Genomic DNA, 26,683 nt, shown 5'->3' with positions numbered 1-26,683 from the left:
GCAGCAGCTGCTCAGGGAGGGGATCATTGAGCCAAGCTCAAGCCCTTGGAGGGCCCAGGTGGTTGTTGTTCGGACCGGGCAGAAAAATAGGATGGTCGTGGACTATAGTCAAACCATCAATAGGTTCACGCAGCTTGACGCGTACCCACTACCCCGCATCGTGGATATGGTCAACCAGATTGCTCAGTACAAGGTGTACTCGACAATAGATCTGAAATCCGCTTATCACCAGCTCCCCATCTGCCCAGAGGACCGCCCCTACACCGCCTTTGAGGCAGGCGGCAGGCTCTATCACTTCCTGCGCATCCCTTTCGGTGTCACGAATGGTGTCTCTGTCTTCCAGAGGGAAATGGACCGGATGGTGGACCAGTACCAACTGCAGGCCACATTTCCCTGTCTGGATAACATCACCATCTGTGGTCACGACTGGCCAGATCACGACGCCAACCTCCAACGATTTCTCCAAGTGGCCGCAGCTCTGAACCTTACTTATAACAGGGACAAGTGTGTGTTTGGAACCACCCGCCTTGCTATACTTGGGTATGTCGTGGAAAATGGGGTTATTGGCCCTGATCCCGATCGTATGCGCCCCCTGTTAGAACTCCCTCTTCCCACCACTCTCAAAGCCCTCAGACGGTGCCTGGGTTTTTTTCCTATTACGCCCAATGGGTCCCCCATTACGCAGACAAGGCACGCCCCCTGGTCAAGTCTACCTCGTTTCCCCTCTCTGCTGAGGCCCGCGTGGCCTTCAGCTGCATTAAAGAGGACATTGCCAAAGCTACGATACATGCAGTGGACGAGACCGTTCCCTTCCAAGTGGAGTGTGACGCCTCCGATTTCGCTCTGGCTGCTACCCTCAATCAGGAAGGCAGGCCAGTAGCATTCTTTTCTCGTACCCTCCAAGGCTCCGAAATTCTGCACTCCGCGGTGGAGAAAGAAGCCCAGGCCATAGTGGAGGCTGTTAGGCACTGGAGGCACTATCTTGCTGGCAAAAGGTTCACCTTGCTGACCGACCAGCGCTCGGTTGTGTTCCTGTTCAGCAACCAACAGCGGGGCAAAATCAAAAATGATAAGATTTTGCGGTGGAGAATAGAACTCTCCACCTACAACTATGATATCCTGTACCGGCCTGGCAGACTCAATGAGCCCCCTGATGCCCTATCCCGGGGAACATGTGCTAGCACACAGCTCAACCAGCTGTACACCCTTCATGCACAACTTTGCCATCCGGGGGTCACCCGATTTTACCATTTTGTGAAAGCTCGGAACCTGCCATACTCCCTGGAGGACATCAGGACGATGACCAGGGACTGCCAAATTTGTGCTGAGTGCAAACCACACTTCTACCGTCCTGACACGGCGCAACTTGTCAAGGCCACCCGCCCTTTTGAACGACTGAGTGTTGACTTTAAGGGCCCCCTTCCCTCCACTGACTGCAATGTCTATTTTCTCAGTGTTATCGATGAGTACTCACGGTTCCCCTTTGCCATCCCCTGCCACGTCCGTCATAAAAGCCCTGCGCCAGCTCTTCACTCTGTTCGGGTATCCCTGCTATATCCACAGCGATAGAGGGTCCTCCTTTATGAGTGACGAGCTGCGCCAGTACCTGCTAGCTAGGGGCATTGCTACTAGTCGGACCACGAGTTATAATCCCCGGGGAAATGGACAGGTGGAGAGGGAGAATGCCACAGTGTGGAAGACCACACTTTTAGCCCTAAGTCAAAAGGGTTGCCGGTCTCTCGATGGCAGGAGGTCCTCCCTGAGGCACTGCACTCTATCCGCTCTCTGTTATGTACGTCCATCAATGCCACCCCTCACGAACGCCTATTCTCTTTTCCCAGGAAGTCTGTCACTGGGACCACCCTACCAGCTTGGCTGGCGTCCCCGGGGCCAGTGCTGCTCCGGAAACATGTGAGGAGCAATAAATACTCCCGCTGGTTGAGAGGGTTCACCTTCTACATGCGAACCCCAAGTATGCCTACGTGGTCTTACCTGATGGGCGGGAGGACACGGTCTCCATCTCTGGTGGGGGAAAGAGCTCTTTGCTCTTTCGCTGTTTGGACCAAGGAGGTGATGAAGTCAGGAGTTGAGTGGCCTTGGCGGAACCCAAACTGGGCATCCGTAAGCAGGTTATTGCCAAGTAGGTTCTGCATGATAGCACTGTTGATGACCCCTTCCATTCCTTTGCTGATGTTTGAGAGTAGGCTGATAGGGTGGTAATTGGCTGGGTTGAACTTGTCCTGTTTCTTGTGTACAGGACATACCTGGGCAATTCTCCACATTGCCAGGCAGATGCCGGTGTTGTAGCTGTACTGGAACAGCTTGGCGTGGCAAGTACTGGAACACAAATCTTCAGGACTATTGCCGGGATTTTGTCTGGGCCCATAGTTTCACAGTATCCAGTGCTTTCAGCCATTTCTGGAGTGAATCGGATTGGCTACGTACTGACAACGGGGATGCTGGTGACTTCTGGAGGAGGCTGAGCTGGACCATCTACTCGGCACTTCTGACTGAAGATAGTTGCAAATGCCCCAGCCTTCTCTTTGGCACGGGTGTGCTGGGCTCCTCTATCACTGAGGATGGGGATGTTTGCGGAGCCTCCTCCTCCAGTGAGTTGTTTGATTGTCCACCACCATACACGGCTGGATGTGGCAGGACTAGAGTTTAGGTCTGATCCACTGGTTGTGGGACTACTTAACCCTGTCTGTTACTTGCTGCTTATGGTGCTTGGCATGCAAGTGGTCCTGTATTGTGGCTTCACCTGGGTGACATCTCATATTGAGATATGCCTGGTGTTGGTCTCGGGATGCCCTCCCGCACTCTTCATTGATCCCCTGGCCTGGTGGGGGATATGCTGGGCCATGAGGTTACAGATTGTAGCTGAGTACAATTCTGCTGCTGCTGATGGCCCACAGCGCCTCATAGATGCCCAGTTTTCGGCTGCTAGATCTGTTCGAAGTCTATCCCATTTAGTACGGTGGTAGTGCCACACAACACGGTGGGAGGAGGGTTTCTTCAATGTGGAGATGGGACTTAGTCTCCACAAATACAGTACGGTGATCACTTCTACCAATGCTGTCATAGACAGACGCTTCGGTGGCAGGCAGGCTGGTGAGAATGGGGTCGTGTGTTCTTCCCTCTCGTTGGTTCCCTGACCGCCTGCTGTAGTCCCAGTCTGGTAGCTATGTCCAGTAGGACCCGGCCAGCTCCGTCCGTGGTGGTACTACCGAGCCACTCTTGGATATTGCAGTTCCCCACACAGAGTACAGTCTGTACCCTTGCCACCCTCAATGCACTGCTCAATGTGGAGAAGCACTGATTCATCAGCTGAGGGAGGACTTCGTTATTGCTATAAAGAAGTTAAGAAATAACTCCTGACCGTCAGCGGCGAAAATTGAACTCCAATCTTACAGCTAGTACTATAAAACATTGCTGTAACTGCTACCCTACCACGCCACCCCACATCTTACTCTGATAAAGACTCAAATATTTCTTTGTGCTTGACTTTGATAATGCATCAAGCACTTAGCTGTGGAGGGAATAAAACAGAGGCTGCCTTTCGAGCCTATAATCTTTCAATAGAAACTAGAGTTCAGATGAAAAGGCAATTGATCAGAAATGTTAATACTGATTCTCCCATCATAGAACATACAAAAGCCCGAGAGCACATACCAGCAGCCTCAAGGACAGCTTCTATCCGGCCGTTATAAGATTATTTCATGGATCTCCTGTACGATAAGATGGGCTTTTTATCGCTACCTCATCATGCCTTGCACCATCTTGTCTGTCTACACTGCTTGTTCTCTGTAACTGCAGCCATTTATTCTGCACTCTGTGAAGATTAACTTTGTCGCACGTGCATCGAAACATAGAAAGATACAATAAAATACGCCATTTGCATTAAAGATGATGTATTGGGACATCCCGCAAGTGTCACGCACACCGCCGATGCCAGCTTGGCGTGCTCACAACTTACTAACCCTAGCCCATACATCTTTGGAATGTGGGAGGAAAACCAAGGAACTTGGGGGAAACCCATTCCTTCACAGAGAGAGTTACAGACAGCAGCAAGTTTCAGACATCAACCATTCTCCGTAAAAATAAACTTACCCTTAGGATTCACCTTGAATTTCCTAAGTCTTAAAGCTATGCCTGCTTTATTTGATTCCCCTGCCACAGCAAAAAGATTTTGAATGTCCATTCTGCCTATGCCTCTCATAATCTTACATATTTCTGTCAGGTCACTCCTCAGCATCCTTCGCTCCAGGTAAACACAGAATTTTCTTTTCTTTATGTATTTGCACAGTTTGTTGTTTTTTGCACAGTAGTTGCTTGTCCGTCTCTGTCACGTGCAGTTTCTCACCAATTCTCTTGCGTTTGTTTGCTATGAACCCCTGCAAATGAATGAATCTCAGAGTTGTACGTGGTGCCATATATATATATATAGTTTGGTAATAAATTTACTTTGAACTTTGCACCTTGACATGTGGTTCAGTTTGCTTTAAATTGACATTGGCAATTGGACACCCTCTACCTTGCACTCTTGTACCCAGGAGCCTCTGAAACTCAGGTTTACCATGTAGTTATAGCAAATGCCATGACATGAAGCTGAAATGATTTTACAGTCACCTGATAGCATATATACAGGCCATTCAGCCCACAGTATTTATTCCTACATATACGTCACCAAATACTATCCTGAGATTCATTACCTTGCGGGCATTCATAGAGAAAAGAAAGAAACACAATAGAATCAATGAAAAACCACCCTTCCCCAGAGGCCCCCATCAGCCTGTCGCTCACAAACTTTAAAAGGATCTGTGCTGCGAGTGGATCCTCACCTACCTTTGCAGTATAACAAGAAGTAACGCATGTTGTGGCTGAATGAAGCACTGAAGGACGTACAGTTAGGGATCAGGTCACAGGATAGGCAGCGGCGGTTAAAGGTTTCGCTGGTCTCTGCACTAAAGGTAGAAGAATAGTTTTTAGCAGGTACAGCAATTACTATTACTTGAATACATACAGTATAATTACTTTTATTCAGTTAAGACCATAAGACAGAGGAGCAGAATTAGGCCATTTGGCCCATCAAATCTGCTCTGCCGTTTCATAATGGTTGATACAATTTTCCTCTCAGTTCCAGTCTCCTGCCATCTCCCCGTATCCTGTCATGCTCTGACCAATCAAGAATCTATCAACCTCTGTCTTACACGTAAATAAAGACTTGGCTTCCACAGCTGCTTGTGGCAAAGAACCCCAATGGTTCACCACTCTCTGGCTAAAGAAATTCCTCCTCATCTCTGTTCTAAAAGAATGCCCCTCTATTCTGAGACTGTGTCCTCACATCTTAGACTTTCCCACTATTGGAAACAAAATAGTTAAACGAAATAGTTGAAATACTTCAACTATGATGAATTCCTTAATGTAAACCGGCAGTAATATCAGCCCTATTTTATACATTAACCCTCTCCTGCCCTATGATCCTCTGGTATATCAGCATTCCTCTAATTCAGGTCTCTCTTGCTTTCCTGACCTACACTGCTCTTTAGATGACGTCTTTGCTGGATTTGGGTCCAGGATTTGAATTCCTCCACAGATACATCTCTCTCTCTCTCTCTCATCTTCATTGTCCCATCTTCTCTCCCTCTCTTTCATCCTCTTACTTTCCCTCTCTCTCATTTCCTTTCATTCTCATTCTCTCATCTTTGCTTCATTACAAATCCTGTCTCTCTCCTTTTTACTCTCACACTTACACACACACACACATAAATAAACAGGCGCACACTTGTTCACAAACATACACACACCCTTGAGGACTGAACATCACCAAGTGTTTGATCACTCGTCCCAAAAAGCCCCTTGGGGTTTTGAATCAAAATTTTAACTTCTATAAACCCCTATGAATACTTTAAATCCATTAAAGACTGCTCTTATTGTGCATTCAAGTAGTAACAATGCTTTAAAAATATTATTCATGTGACCGTGGAGGAGTTTAGCCATTTCCAAACTCACCTTGCTTATAACATTCTGATGGACATTTAGATGAAAAATGCATTGTACTGAAGTAATTATCTGAAATTCAAAAGCCACTTCAATTTTTTTTAACCAAAGGTTAATTTACTTAGTGTTGTACATCATAAAAATAAAACCCATTTACAGCAATCGTATTTCATTCTCCCCAAGTCATCAAACACCACCCCCACCCCCAGACTCTACCATCCACCTACGCCCATGGGCAGTTTATACTGGTCGAAGATACCTACTGACCCACACATCTTTGGGTCATGGAAGGATATCAGAGCAGCTTAGGAATAGCTTCTTCCCCTCTGCCCCCAGACAATGAAACCCATGAATACCACCTCTCTGCTTGCACTATTTATTTATTTTATATATTTTATAGTATTTTAATATAATTGCACTGCATTGCTGCTGCAAATCTATGGACAAATTTCACGGACTATTTCAGTGTTTCAGTATTTCAGTTACAACCTTTCCTCATTTCTTTGCAATATACAGTACATGCATTTGAAAGGATCTGGGATTTGATTCTGGGCATTGTATGATCCTCCGTCAACCACTAGGTGGCAGATTGCCACCCTGAGTGCCCGGTTCCCTCTGCAAACAGAAACATCACGCTTCCGTTTGGTCTTCCCTTGATAGTGTGCTATCGATTAGCAGAAGCTCACTGTCTAAGCAACTGCAGGCATGAACCCAAATGTTACTTTTAGGCATCAATACATCAATAAGACACTGGAGGAGCTTCAAAGGCGGCCCAGTAGGTAAGTTGTTGGGCCAAAATAAAAAAAAAACAATCACTTTCCTGAGCAATCAACTATATTTAGTTTGTCTGAGGAATACGGGAACCCCTGCCCATGCAGAGGGAGGAGTCAGTTGAACACAGTTGTTAAGAAAAAGGATGCCACAAAGAATAAGCTGCTGGAGGAATTCAGAAAACCAGGCAGCTTCTGTGGAGACAGAGGGATGGGCAACTTTTCATGTCAAGACCCCACATCAGGACTGAGAGTGTTAGAGGGGAGATAGGCAGCATAAAGAAGTGAGAAGGAGGGGTGGAGACAGGTCTGAGAGATGATTGGTGGATCCAGGTGAGCAGGGGTTGATGGAGTCAGGTGAAGGAGGAAGACCATAAAATCATAAGACATATGAACAGAATTAGGCCATTCGGCCCATTGAGTCTGCACTGCCATTCTATCATGGCTGATTTATAATCCCTCTCAACCTCAGTCGCCTCCCTTCTCCCCATAACCTTGACACCTTACTAATTCAGAACCTATCAATGTCTGCTTTAAATATACCGAATGACTCGGCCTCCAAAGTCGCCTGCGGCAATGTATTTCACAGATTCACCACCCTCTGGCTAAAGGAATTGCTCCTCATCTCTGAAGTGACATCCTTGTGTTCAGAGGCTGTATCATTTGGTCCTAGACTTCCCACCACAGGAAAATCCTCTCCATGCCTTTCATTATTCAATAGGTTTCAATGAGATCCCCCTGTCACACTTCTAAACTCCAGTGAGTACAGGCCCTGAGCCATCAAATGATCCTCACAGATTAACCCTTTCATTCCTGTGATCATCTTGTAAATTTCTTCTACCCTTTCTAATGGTAATACATCTGTTCTTAGATATGGGGCTCAAAATTGCTCACAATACTCCAGTGCGGTCTAACCAACAACTTATAAAGCCTCAGCGTTATTATTATTGTTTCGATAGATGATAGAATCTGGTAGGAAAGTAAGATGAAGAGTGGAACTAGCTAAAGGAGAGAAGGAGGGAAGGTGGGAATGGTAGGGAAGTGGACAGGGAACCCAGCTGGTTGATAGAACCAGGTGGGGGAGGGGATAGAACTTGGGGCTCGTTTGGGAAAAAGGGGATGTTTGAGAGAATCTGGGTGGATCAGAAAGAGAGAGAAGGGAACAGAAGGGATGTGGGTTACATGAAACTGAAAACCTCAATGTTTGTGCTGTTAGTTGTGACTAGCCAAACAAAAAGTTGAAAGATGAGTGCCCACCGTTACATCAGGAGCATTAGTGGGGAAATACCCTATTTGCTGGATATTGGAGGACAATTGGACTCAAGACATACACTCACAAGTGTGCACATGGACAGGAGGCTGTTGACAAAGTGCTGATAAATGTGATTAGTATAGGTGAATTCTTGGCACGCATAAATGTACATACATACTATATGCAACATAAGCAGAGCACGTAAATACACGCAGACACAAGCAGCATACATGAAGGTATACACATGCATGGTAGCGTAGTGGTTAGCACAATGCTTTACAGTACAAGTGACCCAAGTACAATTCTGACTGCTGCCTGTCAGAAGTTTATATATTCTCCCTGTGACCACGTGGGTTTCCTCCGGATGCTCCGGTTTCCTCCCACATTCCAAAGATGTACCAGTTGGTAGGTTAACTGGTCATTGTAAATTTCCATTTCATTAGGCTCAGATTAAAATTGCTGGGTGGTGAGGCTCGAAGGGCCGGAAGGGGCTATTCCACTTTGTAGCTCAATAAAAGAAAAGGAAGTACACAGATAAACATATAGTATATATACAAAACAGTCCCATATGCTTCTATGCTAAATACTACAGAGTATAGAACCATATACTCCAGAAAAAGGGTCTCAGCCCAAAATATCAACTGTTTATTCATTTCCAAAGATTCCACCTGAGCTGCTGAGTTCCTCCAGCATTTCGTGTGTGTTGCTTTGGATTTCCAGGATCTGCTGCATTTCTCGTGTTTAGCATAGATTCACATATGCAGGCTCACACAGACGCAGACCCACACTTGCTTACCTGTACAATTGTCGACGTAATGGGGAATCCTCCGTGCTCAGAAAATAACTGTGCAGAAAAGAGAAAAGTTAATTGAGTCAATCTTTTGTGTTTAAAACAAATTGAACTGTTTGTTTTTTGTTTCCATGCTAACGCATCCATAGAGCAGAGTATACATTAACAAACTAAAGGTCCATGTAACATATATATTGCAAAAAAATGACAGGGTGCTTTAGTCCACACATAGAGAAGCACAACAAATTAGCACTGATCTGTTCTCAGTGACCGTGAGGAAAAATTCATGGCATCAAAGAGTCATCGGGTTGAACAGTAGAGAAACAGGCACTTTGGCCTATCACATCCATACTGACCCCTCTACCTGTCTAAACGAATCCCATTTGCCCTTCTATGCCATGTCCATTTCACTGTCTAACAGATAACTAAATGTAGCATTCATATTTGATTCCACCATCTCCTCTGGCAGCACAATCTCCAATATCAATCTCTCGCAGTAGAAACACTTTCCCCTCAAATCCCCTTTATAAACTTATGCTCACTTGTTTTTAAATACCTCTACCATGGAAAAAAGTTTCTGACAGCTTCCCTGTTTGTGCATCTTGTAACTTTATATGCTCCTATCAGGTCACCGTTCAGCCTTGCCCACTGGGAAAACATTCACAGTCTATCCAATCCCTTCCCATAACTAAACGTCTTCAATCTAGACAACAACCTGGTGAGTTTCCCCTGCAGCTTGTCCAGTGCATCCAGAATGGTGTGGCAATTGGAACTGTGAACAATCCTCAAAGTGCAGCAAAGAGTGCTATCATAGAGTAACACTTTACAGTACAGTGAACTGGGTATAATTCCATGGGCGTCTGTTCATTCTCCCCGTGACTGCCTGGGTGTCCTCAGGGTGCTCGATTTCCTCCCACATTCCAAAAGATGTGCTGGTAAGGATTAGTAAGTTGTGGGTAAACTACGCTGGTGATGGAAGCATGGTAACACTTGCAGGCTGCACCCAGAACATCCTCGAGTATGTTGGTCATATTTCACTGTATGTTTTGTTATTTCGAAGTACATGTGACAAATAAAGCTAATTTTTTAAAAAAATCTTTAATCTTTAAATTTAATTGGTGTTTTGTAAAGTTGCAACACATTATCCCAGCTTTTATATACTATGCTCTGACCTCTGAAGTTCTACTGTATACAGTTCTGGCCTCTTTACTTAAGGAAAGATATACTGGCTTTGGAGGCATTGTAGAGGAGGTTCACCAGATTAATTCTAGATTCGTCAATGAAGAGAGATTGAGATGCCTGGGACTATACTTGCTGGAATTCAGGAAAATGAGAGGGGACCATATAGCAACATATAAAATTATAGAAGTGATAGATAAAAGCAAGAAAGATGTTTTCACTGGTAAGTGAGACTAGAACTAGGGGACACCGCCTCAAGATTTGGGGGAGTGGATTTAGGACAGCTTTTTCCAGAAAGTAGTGAATTTGTCCAGGAACGCAGTGGAGGATACCCAGTAAATTTAAGATAAGAGTTGGATAGACGTTTGCATAGGAGGGGAATTAATGGTGATGTGGAAAAGGCAGGTTGATGGAGCTAAGCCATGATCCTATTGAATGGTGGAGCAGGCTTAACAGTGGAGATGGCTGACTCCTGCTCCCATTTCTTATGTTTTTATGAAGGCAAGCAGGCCACATGCCCTTCCCACCATCCAATGGATCCCGATCAGTTTGTTGAGAAATCGGTAAAGGAGCTGGCTATTTTATATCTTGTATTGGACAATCCGATAGGGTGAATTGTTTATCTGGTTGCTGGGTGGGGGGGGGGGGGTCTAGCAAACAGTAATCATGGTATCTGGAAGTTTCATACAAATGCTTGAAAGAACTTAGTTCAATCAGAGATCGGCTGTTAAATAATAAAAAGGCATTAGAAAGGCAATGAGGGGTGAGCTAGTTATTGATCAGAGTAATATGTTAAAGTATATGACAGTAAGCAAGCAATGGTTAGTAGAGTAATAGAACACTACAGCACAGAAACAGGCCCTTCAGCCCATCTAGTCAGTGCCGACCTGCACCCAGACCGTAGCCCTCCATATCCCTCCCATCCATCTACCTATTCAAATTTCTCTTGAATGGTGAAATTGGCCCCGCATCCACTTGTGCTGGCAACTCGCTCCACGTTCTCAGCACCCTGAGTGAAGCAGCTCCCTCTTAAACATGTCACCTTTCACCCTTAATGCATGACCTCTGGTTGCAGTCTCACCTAACCTCAGTGGATAAAGCCAGCTTGAATTTATTCTATCTATACTCCTCATAAATTTGTATATCTCTATCAATCTCCCCCCAAGCTTCTCATGTTTAGTGAAAGATGATAAATGTATTAATTAATCACAAATCATCACTTTAGTGCAAAATAAAGTAAGTGCTCGGACATGGCAACATAGTGTATAAAAGGTTGGAGGAATTTGGCAAATCAGGCAGCATCTATGGAGAGAAATAACCAGTCAATGACCCTGAAATGTTCACTGTTATTTCCCTCCTTAGATGCTGCCTGTGTTCTTCCAGAAGATTGTGTGTGGTACTCTAGATGTCCAGTGCCTGCAGAATGTTTATGAATTTATAATGCTAGATGGAAGGTAAATATTTAGATAGCTAAAACATGTCTTAAGTCTCAGTTTTGGGAAAAAAATGAGAATTCTGCATTGGTGAATTGAGGCAAATTTGAGAGTGATTAAATAAAAATACTTAATTATGCAAAAAGCAAAAGATTAGTGGAAGTTACTGGGCTCACTTCTTTTCTCGGTGGCTCAGGCGAGAGGACTGTGAGTATTGGTGTCAGAGTCCTGCGGAAGTCAGGAGATTGGGCAAGGCCAGTCTTTTTGGCCGGTCGTTGCCAGAGGCCTAACCTCAGCTACAAATAAAAGGTGGGCAGGCTCAAGCAGAATCAACATTGTTGGGGCAGCCACTGATAGAGTGTAAAGGCTTTGGCTAAACAGGCTCTGGTGAGAACCGGTGAAGACGCAGTTAAGAAGAGGCAAGCCTTTCTCTTTTCTGGATTCGAGTAGTCAGGATGGAGTGCCCCTCCCGTCAGATGTGGGAAATCAGGACACCTGATGGTTTCCCTGGTGACTGCATCTGCAGGATGTGCATCCGGCTTCAGCACCTGACTGACCGGCTCAAGGATTTGGAGCTGGGGTGGGATGTATTCAGGACCATTCAGGAGGCTGAAGATATTATCGGCCAGACCTTTGAAGAGGTGGTCACATCCAGAGTACAGGCTTCGGACAGTCGATGGGTGACCGTCAGGAGAGGTAAGTGGATTAAGAACTCAGTGCTGAGTTCCCCTGTGGCCATAAAGGGATATCAGCAACAAATATACCCCCTTTGGATGCAGCTGTGGGGATGACCCATCAGATCACAGCAGCAGCTGACAGCTTAGGGGCACTGTAGCCAGCTCTGAGGCTGAACAGGTAAGGGTAAAGTCAGGCAGCATGGTAGTTATAGAGGACTTGATTGTTAGAGGAACAGAAAGGAGATTCTGTGGCCGAATAAGAGACAGCAGGATGGTGTGTTGCCTCTTGGGTGCTAGGTTCCATGATGTATCGGCGAGGCTGCAGGAACATCTTACGTGGGATGGGGAACAGCCCGAGGTCATAGTGCCTATTTCAAAAATCACCAAGTAGGATATAAAACCAATAACTTCTTTTGTTGCTTTTGATTTCCGGATAGATTGAAATTAGTTCTAAAAATTAGTCCTATGCAGTTAGTATATAGAGATAGGAAAGAGGTTGAAGAGAAGGACCTCTGGATTATCACCAATGCCAAGGTTAGTGCAGGTAGGAATGGTGTGACAGTATGGATGAATATGATGCCAGACCTGGTGTTGGGTAATGAGCCTGGCCAGGTGACTAATCTTTCAGTGGGTAAGAAGTTAGGGAACAGTGACCACAATTCCTTAACTTTCAGGATAGTTATAGAAAAGGTACGGTCCTTGTGGGAGAGTTTCAAGTTGGAGTAGGGCAAATTATAAGGGCATCAGGCAGGAACTAAGAAATATTACTTGGGAACACCTTTTTTTTCTGGCAAATCCACATCAGACTTGGGGAGGATGTTTAAGACCATAAGACATAGGAGCAGAATTAGGCCATTTGGCCCACTGCTTCTATTCTACCATTTAATCATGGTTGATCCTTTTTTCCCCTCCTCAGCCCCACCACCGGTACCTTTGATGCCATGTCCAATCAAGAACCTATCAACCTCTGCCTTAAATACACCCACAGACCTGGCTTCCACAGCTGCCTGTGGTAAAATATTCCACAAATTCACAACCACCATCTAAAGAAATTTCTCTGCATCACTGATTTAAGTGGATGCCCATCTATCCTGAGGCTGTGCCCTCTTGTCCTAGACTCCCCCACCATGGAAAACATCCTTTCCACATCTACTCTGTCTAGGCCTTTCAACATTCAAAATATTTCAATGAGATACACCATTCTAAATTCCAGTGAATACAGACCCAGAGCAGTCAAACATTCCTTGCATGATAACCTTTCATTCCAAGAATCATCCTTATGAACCTCCTCTGAACCCTCTCCAACGCCAGCACAACTTTTCTTAGATGAGGAGCCCAAAACTGTTCACGATATTCAAGGTGAGGCCTCACCAGTACCTTACAAAGCCTCAGCATCACATCCCTGCTCTTGTATTCTAGACCTTTTGAAATGAATGCTAACATTCCTCAACACTAACTCTACCTGCAATAATTTTTTGAGGATGTAGCTAAACACATTGATGAAGGAAGAGCAGTAGATGTAGTGTATATGGATTTCAGCAAGACATTTGAGAAGGTACTCCATGCAAGGCTTATTGATCCAAGGGGACATTGTTTTGTGGATCCAGAAGTGGCTTGCCCACAGAAGGCAAAGAGTAGTTCTAGATAGGTCATATTCTGCATGGAGGTTGGTCACCAGTGGTGTGCCTCAGGGATCTGTTCTGGGACCCTTACTCTTCGGGATTTTTATAAATGACCTGGATGAGGAAGTGGAGGGATGGGTTAGTAAGTTTGCTGATGATACAAAGGTTGGAGGTGTTGTGGATAGTGTGGTGGGATGTCAGAGGTTACAGAGTGACACAGTTAGGATGCAAAACTGGGCTGAGAATTGGCAGATGGAGTTCAGCCCAGATAAGTGTGAAGTGGTTCATTTTGGTTGGTCAATTATGATGGCAGAATATAGTATTAATGGTAAGACTCTTGGCAATGTGGAGGATCAGAAGGATCCTGGGGTCTGAGTCCACAGGACGCTCAAAGCAGCTGTGCAGGTTGACTCTGTGGTTAAGAAGGCATATGGTGTATTGGCCTTCATCGATCGTGGAATTGAATTTAGGAGCTGAGAGGTAATGTTGCAGCTGTATAAGACCCTGGTCAGACCCCACTTGGAGTACTGTGCTCAGTTCTGGTTGCCTCACTACAGGAAGGATGTGGAAGCCATAGAAAGGGTAAAGAGGAGATTTACAAGTATGTTGCCTGGATTGGGGAGTATGCCTTATGAGAATAGGTTGACTGAACTCGGCCTTTTCTCCTTGGAGTGACGATGAGAGGTGATCTGATAGAGGTGTACAAGGTCTATCACCTTGATAGACCTCAAGGTGTACAATGAGAGGCATTGATCGTGTGGATAGTCACAGGCTTTTTCCCCAGGGCTGAAATGGTTGCCACAAGTTTAAGGTGCTGGGGAGTAGATACAGAGGAGACGTCAGGGGTAAATTTTTTACTCACAGAGTGATGAGTGCATGGAATGGGCTGCCGGCAACGGTGGTGGAGGCGGATACAATAGGGTCTTTTAAGAAGCTTTTGGATAGGTATATGGAGCTTAGTAAAATAGAGGGCTATAGGTAAGCACAGTAATTTCTAAGATCGGGACATGTTCGGCACAACTTTGTGGGCCGAAGGGCCTGTATTGTGCTGTAGGTTTTCTGTGTTTCTATGTTAACCTTTAGGTTAATAGAGACAAAATGCTGGAGGAACTCAGCAGGCCAAAGAAAAAAGTCTGCAGATGCTGGAAATTGGAGCAACACTCTAGCATTTTGTGTGTGTGCACCTGCAGATTTTCTCATTTTAACCTTTAAGGTGTTCTGCACAAGGACCCTGAGACCCTTCTCTCAATTTACAAATTAGTCTGCACATTAATCTCTACTACCAAATCGTATGCCCATGCATTTTCCAACATTGCATTTCATTTGCAACTTCCTTGCCCATTCTCCTAATCTGTCTCAGTCCTTCTGCAGCCTTCAGAGTCCTTCAGAATCCAATGATTCTTGAAAGATCATTACTAATGCTGCCACATTCTCTAATGCTACACTTTCAGAACCCTCGGGTGCAGTTCATCTGGTCTGTGTGATTATGTATCCTTTAGCTTTTTGAACACTTTCTCCCTTCTAATAGTAACTGCACTCACTTCTCTTCCCTCACTACAACAACTGGCACACTGCTAGTGTCTTCCACAGTGAAGGCTGATGTAAAGTATTCATTTAGTTCATCTGCCACCTCCTTGTTCCCTGTTATTATTTCTCCGGCCTCATTTTCTAGTGGTCCTGTATCCACTCTCATCTCTCTTTTATTTGTTTCCATACTTGAAAAAGCTTTTACTATCCAGTTTAATATTGTTTGCTTGCTTTAATATTTTATCTTTTCCTTCCTAATAATTCTTTTAGATGCTCTCTTTAGGCTTTAGGTTTTTAACCTAAAACTATCTTCCTGCTAGTTTTTGCTTTGTTGTAGAGCCTTCTCTTTCACATTTACCTTAGCTTTCACTTCACTTGTCTGCCACAATTTTGCCATTTGAGTATTTCTTTGTTTCTGGAATACATCTATCTTGCACTTTCCCCAGACATACGCACATTGCTGCTCTGCTGTCATCCCTGCCAAATACACAGATTATTTGCACAGAGTACAGGAGGTGAACTCACTGGAATTTAGAAGACTGAGGGGGGATCTTATTGAAACGTATCAAATTCTAAAGGGATTGGACAGGCTAGATGCAGGAAGATTGTTTCCGATGTTGGGGAAGTCCAGAACGAGGGGTCACAGTTTAAGGATAAAGAGAAAGCCTTTTAGGACCGAGATGAGGAAAAACTTCTTCACACAGAGAGTAGTGAATCTGTGGAATTCTCTGCCACAGGAAACAGTTGAGGCCGGTTCATTGGCTATATTTAAGCAGCCAGTCAATATACTCTCCATCACACAATTATAGCAGATTGCTAAAGGTTCAGATATCACGGCAAATTTTTGAAAACTTCTAAGGAAGTACAAGTGCTGACGTGCTCTCTTCACAATTACACGTGTGCTAGGCTCAAGAAAATTCCTCTGAAATGATAACACCAAGGAATTTAAAATTGCTGACCATCTCCACTTCTGATTCCCCAGTTGAGCACTGGTTCTGGTTTCCTCCTCCTCAAGTTCTTCGGTCTTGCTAACGTTCAGTGAGAGGTTGTTGTGACAGCTCTCAGCCAGGTTTTCAATCTCTCTCCTATATGCTGACGCATCACCACCTTTGATTTGGCCTACAAAAGTGGTGTCGTCTGAAAACTTGAAAGTGACATTGGAGCTGTGCTCAACCACACAGTCGTAAGTGTAAAGTGAGTAGATCAAGGGGCTAAGCACACAGCCTTGTGGGAGATTGTGGAGGAGATGTTGTTGCTGATCTAAACTGACAGGCATCTGAAAGTGACGAAATTGAGGATCCAATTGCACAAGGAGGTATTAAGGCCAAGGCCTTCTTATTAATTAATTTTGAGGGGATTGTAGTATTGAATGTGAGCTGCAGTCAATGAAGAGCATCCAGAAATAAGCATCCTAGCTGTCCAGATACGCTAGGTTTGAGTGAAAAGCCATTGAAATGGCATCTGCTGTGGACCTGTTTTGCCTGGGGGCAAACTGGAATGTATCCAAGTTGCATCTTGAAAGCTTTGATCAAATCACTGCTAATTTCCAGAGAATGTTGATTTAATTTGTGCAATTTTGTTTTACATCATTGTGGCATATTCATGGTGTGCCCCTTCTAAGATTTGGTTCTCCAAACAGATGTTAGTGTTCCATGCATGGCTTAACTAGATCTTCATGCAGCTGTGAAATGCTTTCTACCATCTGCTACATTAAATGTAAGGACCAGAATGCTATCACTTTTTCATTATTTTGTGTTCCTGATTTCTATGTTCATGAACTCCTTTCACACATCTCTACATCTATTTAGGAATGATCTGCCCTTTCAAGTTTCACTTTACATACAGTATGTCTACGAGAAAATCCACTTGCTGCTTTTCTGCCTAATTGCCTATCCATTGATATCTATTTGCAATGTAATAGTTCCTACTCTGTTGCTTGTAATCTCTCATATTACTGCACTTTCAACAGGTTTGGTTATTTTCTACTGCTTCTGGTGTGATGTCCTCTTTGTCACTTTAATCAAACTTTCACAAATGCAAAGAGCTCCATTAAATCCACCTTAATTGCCAACTGTTACATAATTCTGAACAGAGTTCCTCATTGGACCGGCTGCCAGTGTCGTGATGAAAGCATCCCACCTTCGCCTTTAAGCCATGAAGAGTGTATTGATGAAGGATCTCAGCCTGAAGCATTGTTTGTTTATTTTCCTCCAGAGATGCTGCCTGATCTGCTGAGATCCTCCAGCAGTTTTTGTGTGTTGCTCAAGATTTACAGCATCTGCAGAATCTCTTGTGTTTATACTGTGTGCTCTTCAGATCACCTCTTTTACCAAGTTCAAGGTTCAACATTCAAAGTAAATTGATTATCAAAGTATGGTGATTCTCAAATCACTATATACTACCCTGAGATTAATTTTCTTGCAGGCATTCACAGTAGAACAATGAAGTACAATAGAATCAATCAAAAACTGCACACAAAGACGGACAATCAACCAATGCGCTGAAGGATACAACCTGTGCAAATACAAAAAAATAATAATAATAAATAAACAAACAACAATAAATAAATAATACCGCGAATTTGAGTTGTAGAGACACTGAAATTGAGTCTGTAGGTTGTGGACTTGTGGTTCACAGTTTGGAGGAAAGATGAAGAGGCATTGGAAAGATACAAGATGTTTACCAGGATGTTGGCTGGATTGGAGGGTGTGAGTTGTAGGAAGAGCCTGGAGAAACTTGGGTTGCTTTCTCTGAAGAGTTGGATGCTGATAGGAAACCTGATGAAAGCTTAGAAAGCAATGATAGGGTATCATGGACCAAAGGAGCTGCTCCAGTACTGTACTGTTCTATGTTCTGTGACTGGTTCCTGTTTCCATTATTTCCTTACGACATAGAAAGACTCCTCTGGCCAATCAAGTCAGTAAATGCATTGACATTTCTTTAAATATTATTGTATCCACTGAAGGATAAATAGGACCTTGCTTTAAAGTCACAACAACCAAAAAAGGACAGAATGCAACTGACCCTCATTGCTGTTTGGATGATATGGGCCTCAAACTCAAACCCTTGAAATAGGCCATACACCGTAACTCTGTACCAAACTGGAGCTACACTTGGCCAATCTAAGATCAAACCGGAGACCAACACTCTGTAAAGCTGCCTACAGAAGTGGCAACCTTCAGTATCCAGATAAGAGTACCATCAATCAGTTCCCCAAACCATCACAAGCTGAGTCATATTGTAACTGTATGTACAGTTCAGCATAGCTGCAGGACTTTACACCTCCTGAACTCTGATGTGATCTGCTCAATTTAATTTAAGTTTAATTGTCAATCAACCATACATGAATAAAGCCAAATGAAACAGCATTCCCCTGGAGCCAAGGTGCAAAACACAGGACCGCCAGTCATACACAGCACAGGGCATATAAAGCACATATATGTTTTCAGTAAAATACAGTCATATAAAATATAGTCCAAGACCCAGAGTCCAGCAGTCTGTAGTCAAACATAATATGGCCTGTCTTCTGCTGAGCGAACACTAGAGGACCGCACCAACTCTATCTTGTATATGGTGGCACTCCGGTGGACTGCACCAACTCCAGCACCTCCTTCTGCGCGGTTACAGACACACAACACCGCGGCCTGAGGCTCAGTCCTTGCCGTGACCGAGGCCACGCAGCAGTCCACCAGTAAGTCAGTGAATCAGACTTTCAGCATTCCACTTCAAGAATGTCCAACACTGGCATGGATTTTGCCCATTTTCCTTGTGACCGAGTGGGCTTGTTCTGGTGCCCTCCCGCACCAAGTAGAGGTGTGGTTTCATTGGCCAGTTCCCAGTCCCCAGTGCGGGTGCGTAGTGGAATTGTTGGGAATGAGGAGAAAATAGATTGCAGGGAATGTTAGTGACAGAGCCTCAGAACAAGGCCCAAGTCAACACTAATACAGCCCTGAGGGTCAATTACATGGGAATGGATTTTCCTTCGCAGTCAGCGTCATCTTTTAGGCTAAATGACTTCCTTCAGTATCTTGAGCAAAAATGGAAATATGATACAGTACATAATCTTGCAAGGAAGGGCAAAGTAAATACAAAGGCTAAAAACCAAGGCCAGTTGACATTCACTTTATCAATGGTTTCAACACAGATCTATTACAAAAGACAGGACAGAGAAGATGAAATTTTAATAGTTTTCATGGTTGAAAGGTTTTCAAGAAAGTGGTTTCACACTTGGACACTTCCAAGTAGATCTATATTAAAAAGAGGGGCTGGTGAAATTGCTATATTTACTGCCTCTTACAAGTGGTTCTGAACAGAATTAGAGAACAAAGAATTTATATGCTTGAAAGGCAATAAACTCTGCCTCACCAGCACCTGGTTATAACTACATAATTCTAACTCAATTCAGAATCAAATACTAATCCTCATCTGTGGCTGCTAAGTTCTTGTAACACTTACAGTTAAAAGGTTAGGGTGTAACTTTAATAGGGGTGAATTTGTATGCCAAATAAATCATTTAACTCACCGTCCTGCACACAAGCAGACAGCAGCAGCACTGAGGAGGGTTGAGGGAGGTGAGGAAGGTTTACTGGGCGCAGTGGTTGTGGAGTGCAGTTTGGAGTGGGGCCGAGGACAGATACAGATGGGAATTAGAGAGGAGGATTCAGTAGGTGTAGGGGAAGAAGGGGAGGTATAGAGGATAGTGGGGGGAGTATGGATGAGGAAATTTGTGCCTGAGGGAAGCGCGTTCATACTCTCTTAGAGTCACAGAGTACGACAGCACAGAACCAGGTCCTTCAGCCCTACCAATCAGTGTAAACCTTTTATTCTGCCTAATCCTCAGGATCATAGCTCTCCCTACACTCTATGCATTTATTCAAATTTCCCTTCAATGTTGAAGTCGAAACTGCACCCACCAATTCTGCTGGCAGCTTGTTCCACACACTCACTATCCTCTGAGTGAAGAAGATCTCTCATATTCCCCTTGAATGCTTCACCTTTCACTCTTAGCCTATTACCTTTAGTTCTAGTTTCACATAATCTCAGTGGAAAAAGCCTGTTTATATTTACATAAGAGATTCCGCAGATGCTGAAATCCAGAGGGTAACACATACAAAATATTGGAGGATTCATCAGGTCAGGCAGCATCTAATGGAAGGAATAAACAGCCAATGTTTTGAGTGAAGACCCTTCATCAACCTGATACCCCTCATAATTCTGTATAACTCTTAAAATCTGCCCGCATTCTCCCATGTTTCAGTGAACAATGTCCTATTCTATTCACCTTGTCCCCATAATTCAGGTCTTCAAGTCCCGGCAACAAACATGTAAATTTTCTCTTCACTCTTCCAATATTATTGCCATCTTTCCTGCAGGTAGATTACTAGAACTGCAACCAATACTCCAAATTGGGCCTCACAATGTCTTAGGCAACTTCAACACAAGTTTCTAATTCCTGTACTTAATACTTTGATTTGTGAAGGCCAATATGTCTTCTTTTGAGTTTCTTTGTAAAGCACTGTGTCTGAAAAGTACTAAGCTACTGATTTCCTTTCAGCCTGCTGTGGTGCCTTTATTTTCATGGTTCCTAGAGAAAAGGCAGCTGTGGTTCTGACAGATACAAAGCACAGTATATGGCGTAGTAAAGACTTCAACTCTGGCTCATTAACACAAGAAAGTCTGCAGATGCTGGAAATCCAATGAAACTCAGCAGTTCAGGGAGCATCCATGGAAATGAACAAGGAGTTGATGTTTCAGGCCGAGACCCTTCCTTTCCAGTTCTGATGAAGTGTCTCGGTCTGAAACGTCAACTGCTTCTTCATTTCCATTCCATGGATGCTGTCTGACCTGCTGAGTTCCTGCAGCATTTTGCAGTGGCCTCTCGGGTGCCAGTCAAAGGTGTTTATTCCTTTGTTAAATGTGTTTTTCTTATGATCACAAGACTATATTGGACTCCAAGAACTTTTGGTACAGAAGGTCTACTCCATCAGTAAGCTGTTTGTGGATCAGAGTAACCAGCTGGCTTTTCATAGAAGGAGCCAGCCTAATGTTGAAGGAAGCAGTCCAGGTGTTGGAGCAGCCAGCTCGAGTGTTTGAGGAACTGGTCTGAGAGCAGACCGTTGCCGTCTGCTACTTGAAAGCATTGGAGTTGGTGCTCAAAGGTGACTGCAGCGTAACCGTGGGTGGTTGTCTTTGACGGTTCTCTTGCAATTGCAAAGCCCTGTTGAGCATTGATAATATAAGATGCCACCGGCTTTGTATGGTGGGGAGACAGGTGGCGTGGGAGCTGTGTAGCCTTGGTTGTAGTGGGGACAAGGCCTCAAGCCGCAGGCTTGCCTGCTGCTGCAGTCCAGGTGAGAAGACACTAGAGGCAGTGTAGCATGACATCCGTGCTTAGCTGGGGGGGGGGGGGGGGTGGGGGCGGGGTGGCCTCTCCCATTGGTGCTGCCCTCCAGTGTTTGATCATTTCAATGACAGTCTGGATTGGAACTGTAGCATCAACTTACAGGCCGTGTCTCTCAGGGTCTAGGACCATATATGTTTTATTTTGCGTGACCATTTTTTTTTGCTCACTGTTTTGAAATTGCCGTGTATATTTTGCATCTTGGTCCCAGAGGGACGCAGTTTCATCTGGCTGTATCAATGTAGATGATAATTAAACTTGATTTGGTTTTAATTTTGAACAGGTATCTGATCCCCTTTCTCAGAAGAGTAGATTGCTGCTTTACTCATGACTTGCTTTTACCATTCCCTGAGACTTACATTTTTTGATGAAGTTCATCGTATGTCAAAATCTGCGTCACGTCCCAGTTACCGGAGGTGATGGACTGCAAGTTACCAATACTGTTGTTAACCTGTAGAAAGAGGTAAGAGAATCATATTTATTATATGTCTGAGTCAGTCCCATTCAGTGCAAACTCTTTATTCATTATTGACCAGTGATGTCACACCTTTATCTAAAGCTTTGCTTTTTAAAAAATTCTTCAACTTATGTAAGAAGATCTTACTGATACGTTTAAACCACAGGGCACAGAAACAGACCTTCACCCAACTGATTCTATGCTTACAGCTTTCTGCCCACCCTCTTCCATTCTTTACAGAGGAGGAGGTGTTTGCTATCCTGAGACAAATCAGGGTGAATAAATCCCCAGGGCTTGATGAGGTGTTCCCTTGGACCCTACAGGAGGCAGGTGTAGAAATTTCTGGGGCCCTAGTACAGATATTTAAATCATTCTTAGTGACTGGAGGATTGGAGGATACCTAATGTTATTCCACTGCTTAAGAAAGGCCCTAAAAATAAACTAGGAAATTATGGGCTGGTGTGTCTGAAACCAGATGTGGGGAAGTTAAGGGACTAGATATTCAAGTAGTTGGATAGACATGGACTGATTAAGATAGTCAGCATGACTTTGTGCATGGTAGGTCATGTCTAACCAACCTTATACTGTTCTCAAGGAAGTTACCAGGAAAATGGATGAAGCAAAGCAGTGAATGTTGTCTACACGGACCTTAGCATGGTATTGACAAGGTCCTGCAGGGGAGGTTGGTCAAAAAGGTTCAGCCTTTCGGCATTCAAGATGCGGTAGTAAATTGGATTAGACATTGGCTCTGTGGGAAAGAGGGTGGTGGTAGGGGCTTGCCTCTCTGACTAGAGGCCTTTAACTAGTGATGTGCTGGGCCCTTCGTTGTTTGTCAGCTATATCAATGATCCGGATGATAATGTGGTTAACTGAATCAGCAAATTTGCAGATGACACCAAGTTTGAGGGTGTAATGGACAGTGAGGAAGGCAATAATGGCTTGCAGAGGGATCTACATCAGCTGGAAAAGTGGCAGATAGAACTTAATGCCAACAGGTATGAGGTTTTGCACTTCAGTAGGACCAACCAAGGTAGGTCTTATACAGTGACCAATAGGGCACTGAGGATTGTGGTAGATCCAAGGAATCTGGGAATACAAGTTCATAATTTATTAAAAGTGGTGTCACAGGCAGATAGGGTCATAAAGAAGGCTTTTAGCACAATGGCCTTCATAAATCAATTGTATTGAGTACAGAAGATGGGATGTTATGTTAAAGTTTTATAAGACGTTGGTGAGGCAGTTGGTGATCCACCTACAGAGAAGGTGTAAACAAGGTTGAAAGAGTACAGAGAAAATTTACAAGAACGTTGCTGAGCCTGGAGGACCTGAGTTATGAGGAAAGATGGAGTAGGTTAGGATTGCATTCTGTAGAACATAGAAGACTGAGAGGAAATTTGATAGAGGTATATAAAATTAAGAGGGGTATAGATAGGGTTTTTTTAAACTGAAGTTGAGTGGGACTACAACCTTAGCTGATAGGTTAAGGGTGAAATGTGACAAGTCTAAAGGGAACATGAGGGAAAACTTCTTCACTCAGAAAGTTGTGAGAGTGTGGAACAAGCTGCCAGTGCAAGTGGTGCATGTGAACTCGATTTCAATGCTGCAGAGAAGTTTTGACAGGTACATGGACGGTAAGGGTATAGAGACCTATGGTCCTGATGCAGGTCGACAGGAATAGGCAGGTTAAATGGTTTCAGCACTTACTTGATGAGCCGAAGGCCTGTCTCTGTGCTGTACTTCCCTGTGATTCTATGACTCTTCAACTGCCCATCACCCACGCACACTTCCTATTGGTTTCCCTCACCCTACTCCACACTCCACCTTCCTGTCAGGTTCCATCATCTTTAGCACTTTTTTCTCTTCCACCAATCACTTCCCAGCTTCTGGCACCATTCCCACCCTCCTCCTTCATTATCTGCCTATCACACCACTCCCCCTCACCTGGATCCACCTAACACCTGCCAGCTCTTGCTTCACCCCCTCCCCTCACCTTTTTACACCGGCTATCCTAATAACTTTCAGTTCAGGTCGGATCTCATCCCGAACCATTGACTGTCCATTTCCTTCCATAGCAACCTGCTGAGTATTTCTGGTACTTTTTGTGTGTCCATTTATAATAATATTATTTCATTCTCCCTGCCTTTTGATTGATGCTCAACACATTTACCTAAACACTAAAGGGCACTTTATGGCGAATAATCAACCTCTCTTTGAGATGTGGGAGGAAATGGTGCCACCTAGAGGTGAATATGTAGATTTTACACCCCCCCCCCCCCCCCCCACACACACACACACACACAGTCTTCTTGCACTTAAATCTGCTGGAACAAATCCTGGTTTTCAAATAAGCTTGAATACTAAGAAACCTCCACCCACCAGTGCTTTTTCACGCATCTTTTCACGTTGCAGACAATCCTCAGCAGTACCTTTGCCTAACACTGGAAAGCTGGAGATGTGCCTCGTCACTCTCTGAAATAACTAATTTGTTTTAATTTGAATATAAGCTTAAAGCATTTCATGAAATGATATCTGTGAAAGAAAAGCCTTCAGAAACATATTCCTGTAATATTGTCATGGCAAATGCAATCGGCAATGTAATTAAAAGAGGATTTTAAACAGTAGTTAATCTTATATAACCAGAGTGGCATGGTAGTGTGGTACTTAGCACAACGCTTTACAGTACAGGCAGCCCAGGTTCAATTTCTGCTGCTGCCTGTAAGGAGTTTGTATGTTCTCCCTGTATCTGCTTGGGATGTCTCTGGGTGCTCCGGTTTCCTCCCACAGTCTGTTAGGTTAACAGGTCATTGTAAAATTGTCCTGTGAAATCAGGAGAGGTCCAGGCAACATCGCTCAAAGGCCCTATTCCACGCTGTACCTCAGTAAATTAATGAATAAATAGGTTAATGAAGTGGTTTACATCAGAGTATTTGTGAATATTTTACTATGCCGGTCTCTACCTGCACAGATCATATTGAGAGTTTGTAGAATGTTTCAATGTATGGATTCAGATAGAAAAACACAGGGAACGTGCCTCAGGGACAGCTATCAACAGAGACCCCACCACCTGGGCCATGTCCTCTTCTCATTGCTGCCATCAGGTAGGACATACACATGCCTATGGACCCACACCTCGAGGTTCTACAACAGCTCCTTTCCCACTGCCACCAGGTTCTTGAACTAACCTGAATATCCCAGAACGTTACCTTGGACAACTCTCTCTCAGCTTGCACTAATGTTGTTACATTGGAGGGGTACTGTCAGGCAATGCAAGCAGGCTTTTTCCGCTGAGGTTGGGTGAGACTAGTCATGGATTAATGGTGAAGGGTGAAATGTTTGAGGAACATGAGAGGGAACTAGGTGAAATAGGTTTTCCTCCACTCTCCTTCCCTCTAATTCTTCCATCAAGTAACTGGCATGGAGGCTGCCTGGTCACTGACCCCTCACTGAGGCAAAGGGTTCCCTTCTGTTTTCCCTCTCTGGCTCGCTCGTATTTTTACGTCTCAAGTGACCAGCAGTGGAACGTTAGTAAAATGTAAATGAGTACGAGAGCAGTAACAGTGAACCAAGTCGTTCTGGCCTGTCCTTTTAAATTTGTCACGTGATTGAAATGAAGCCTGAGTCACCCTACATTAGACCTTTCTTATGATAACAACCAAGAAAGAAACCTTGGAATAGAACATTCCAGCAAAGCATAGTCCTTTCGGCCATGAGTTGTACTGAACTTTTAACTCACTCTAAGATCAATTCAACCCTTCTCTCCTACATAACATCTCCATTTTTCTAGCATCCATGTGCCTATCCAAGGGTTTCTTAAACAGCACTAACGTATCTGCCTCTACCACCATCCCTGGCAGGGCATTCCACTCAACTAACACTCTCTGTGTAAGAAACACTCCTCTGACATGCCTCCTATACCTTCCTGCTGGATGATAATATCACAATGGCAGTGAAGGTGGAGGAAGGCTGCAGAAGTGAAGAGCCCCCAGTCGTCTTGCATTCCATGCCACCAGACCTTGACCCCAACCTGTCAAAGACTATTTGGTGGCTGCCAATGCATCAGCCTCTCCATGCTAAACAAAGTCAAGCACAGGCATTCTCCATTAAGGGAATCCTTAGCATCCCAGACACGTGGATCCCAGATCAGCTTGTACAGTGACCTGAAAACGCACCTATGGACTATCCTTTAGGAGAACATCATACTCACCTCCAGTGTTTTCTCTATGACTACACTTTCCTCCAATCACGTTAAAATGATGACCTCAGGTATTAGACATTTCTGCGGTGGGTAAAAGTCTCTGCCCATCCACTCAATCTATGCCCCTTAACATCCTGTACACCTCTAACAAGTCACCTTTCATCCTCCTTTGCTCAAAAGAGTAACGCCTTAGCTCACCCAACTTATCCTCATAAGAAGAATTTAGCTCCTCTTTCAGGTACTTACTTGAGCAGATGACATGGCGATGTGGTAGAACTTTCCTCGACCTCCCTGTGGATTGGGGCGAATGAAGAAGAACTTCCTTCCATCTTTGGAGAATAGAGGGGGCTCATTCTGTAATCAGTGAAAACATTTACCCGT

General features: G+C 44.2%; 1 protein-coding gene across 4 annotated transcripts in view; it reads right to left on the bottom strand.

The window, feature by feature from the left end:
- The window catches only part of dpp6a (dipeptidyl-peptidase 6a), a 642,400-nt gene that overhangs the window by 61,200 nt on the left and 554,517 nt on the right, over positions 1 to 26,683 (bottom strand). For all 4 annotated transcript variants that reach the window (XM_059971851.1, XM_059971852.1, XM_059971853.1 and 1 more), the window contains exons 13-16: positions 26,549 to 26,656; positions 22,010 to 22,101; positions 8,819 to 8,866; positions 4,846 to 4,964 (exon numbers count right to left, since the gene is read on the bottom strand). In XM_059971851.1, the coding sequence (XP_059827834.1) occupies positions 4,846 to 4,964; positions 8,819 to 8,866; positions 22,010 to 22,101; positions 26,549 to 26,656 (367 nt within the window). The remainder of the gene's footprint in view (positions 1 to 4,845; positions 4,965 to 8,818; positions 8,867 to 22,009; positions 22,102 to 26,548; positions 26,657 to 26,683) is intronic.

This window comes from Hypanus sabinus, chromosome 6 (assembly GCF_030144855.1).
Source record: "Hypanus sabinus isolate sHypSab1 chromosome 6, sHypSab1.hap1, whole genome shotgun sequence".
NCBI classification, from domain to species: Eukaryota; Metazoa; Chordata; class Chondrichthyes; order Myliobatiformes; family Dasyatidae; genus Hypanus; species Hypanus sabinus.
The sequence above is the reverse complement of the archived record's forward strand: the minus strand, read 5'-3'. Positions and strand labels throughout refer to the sequence as shown.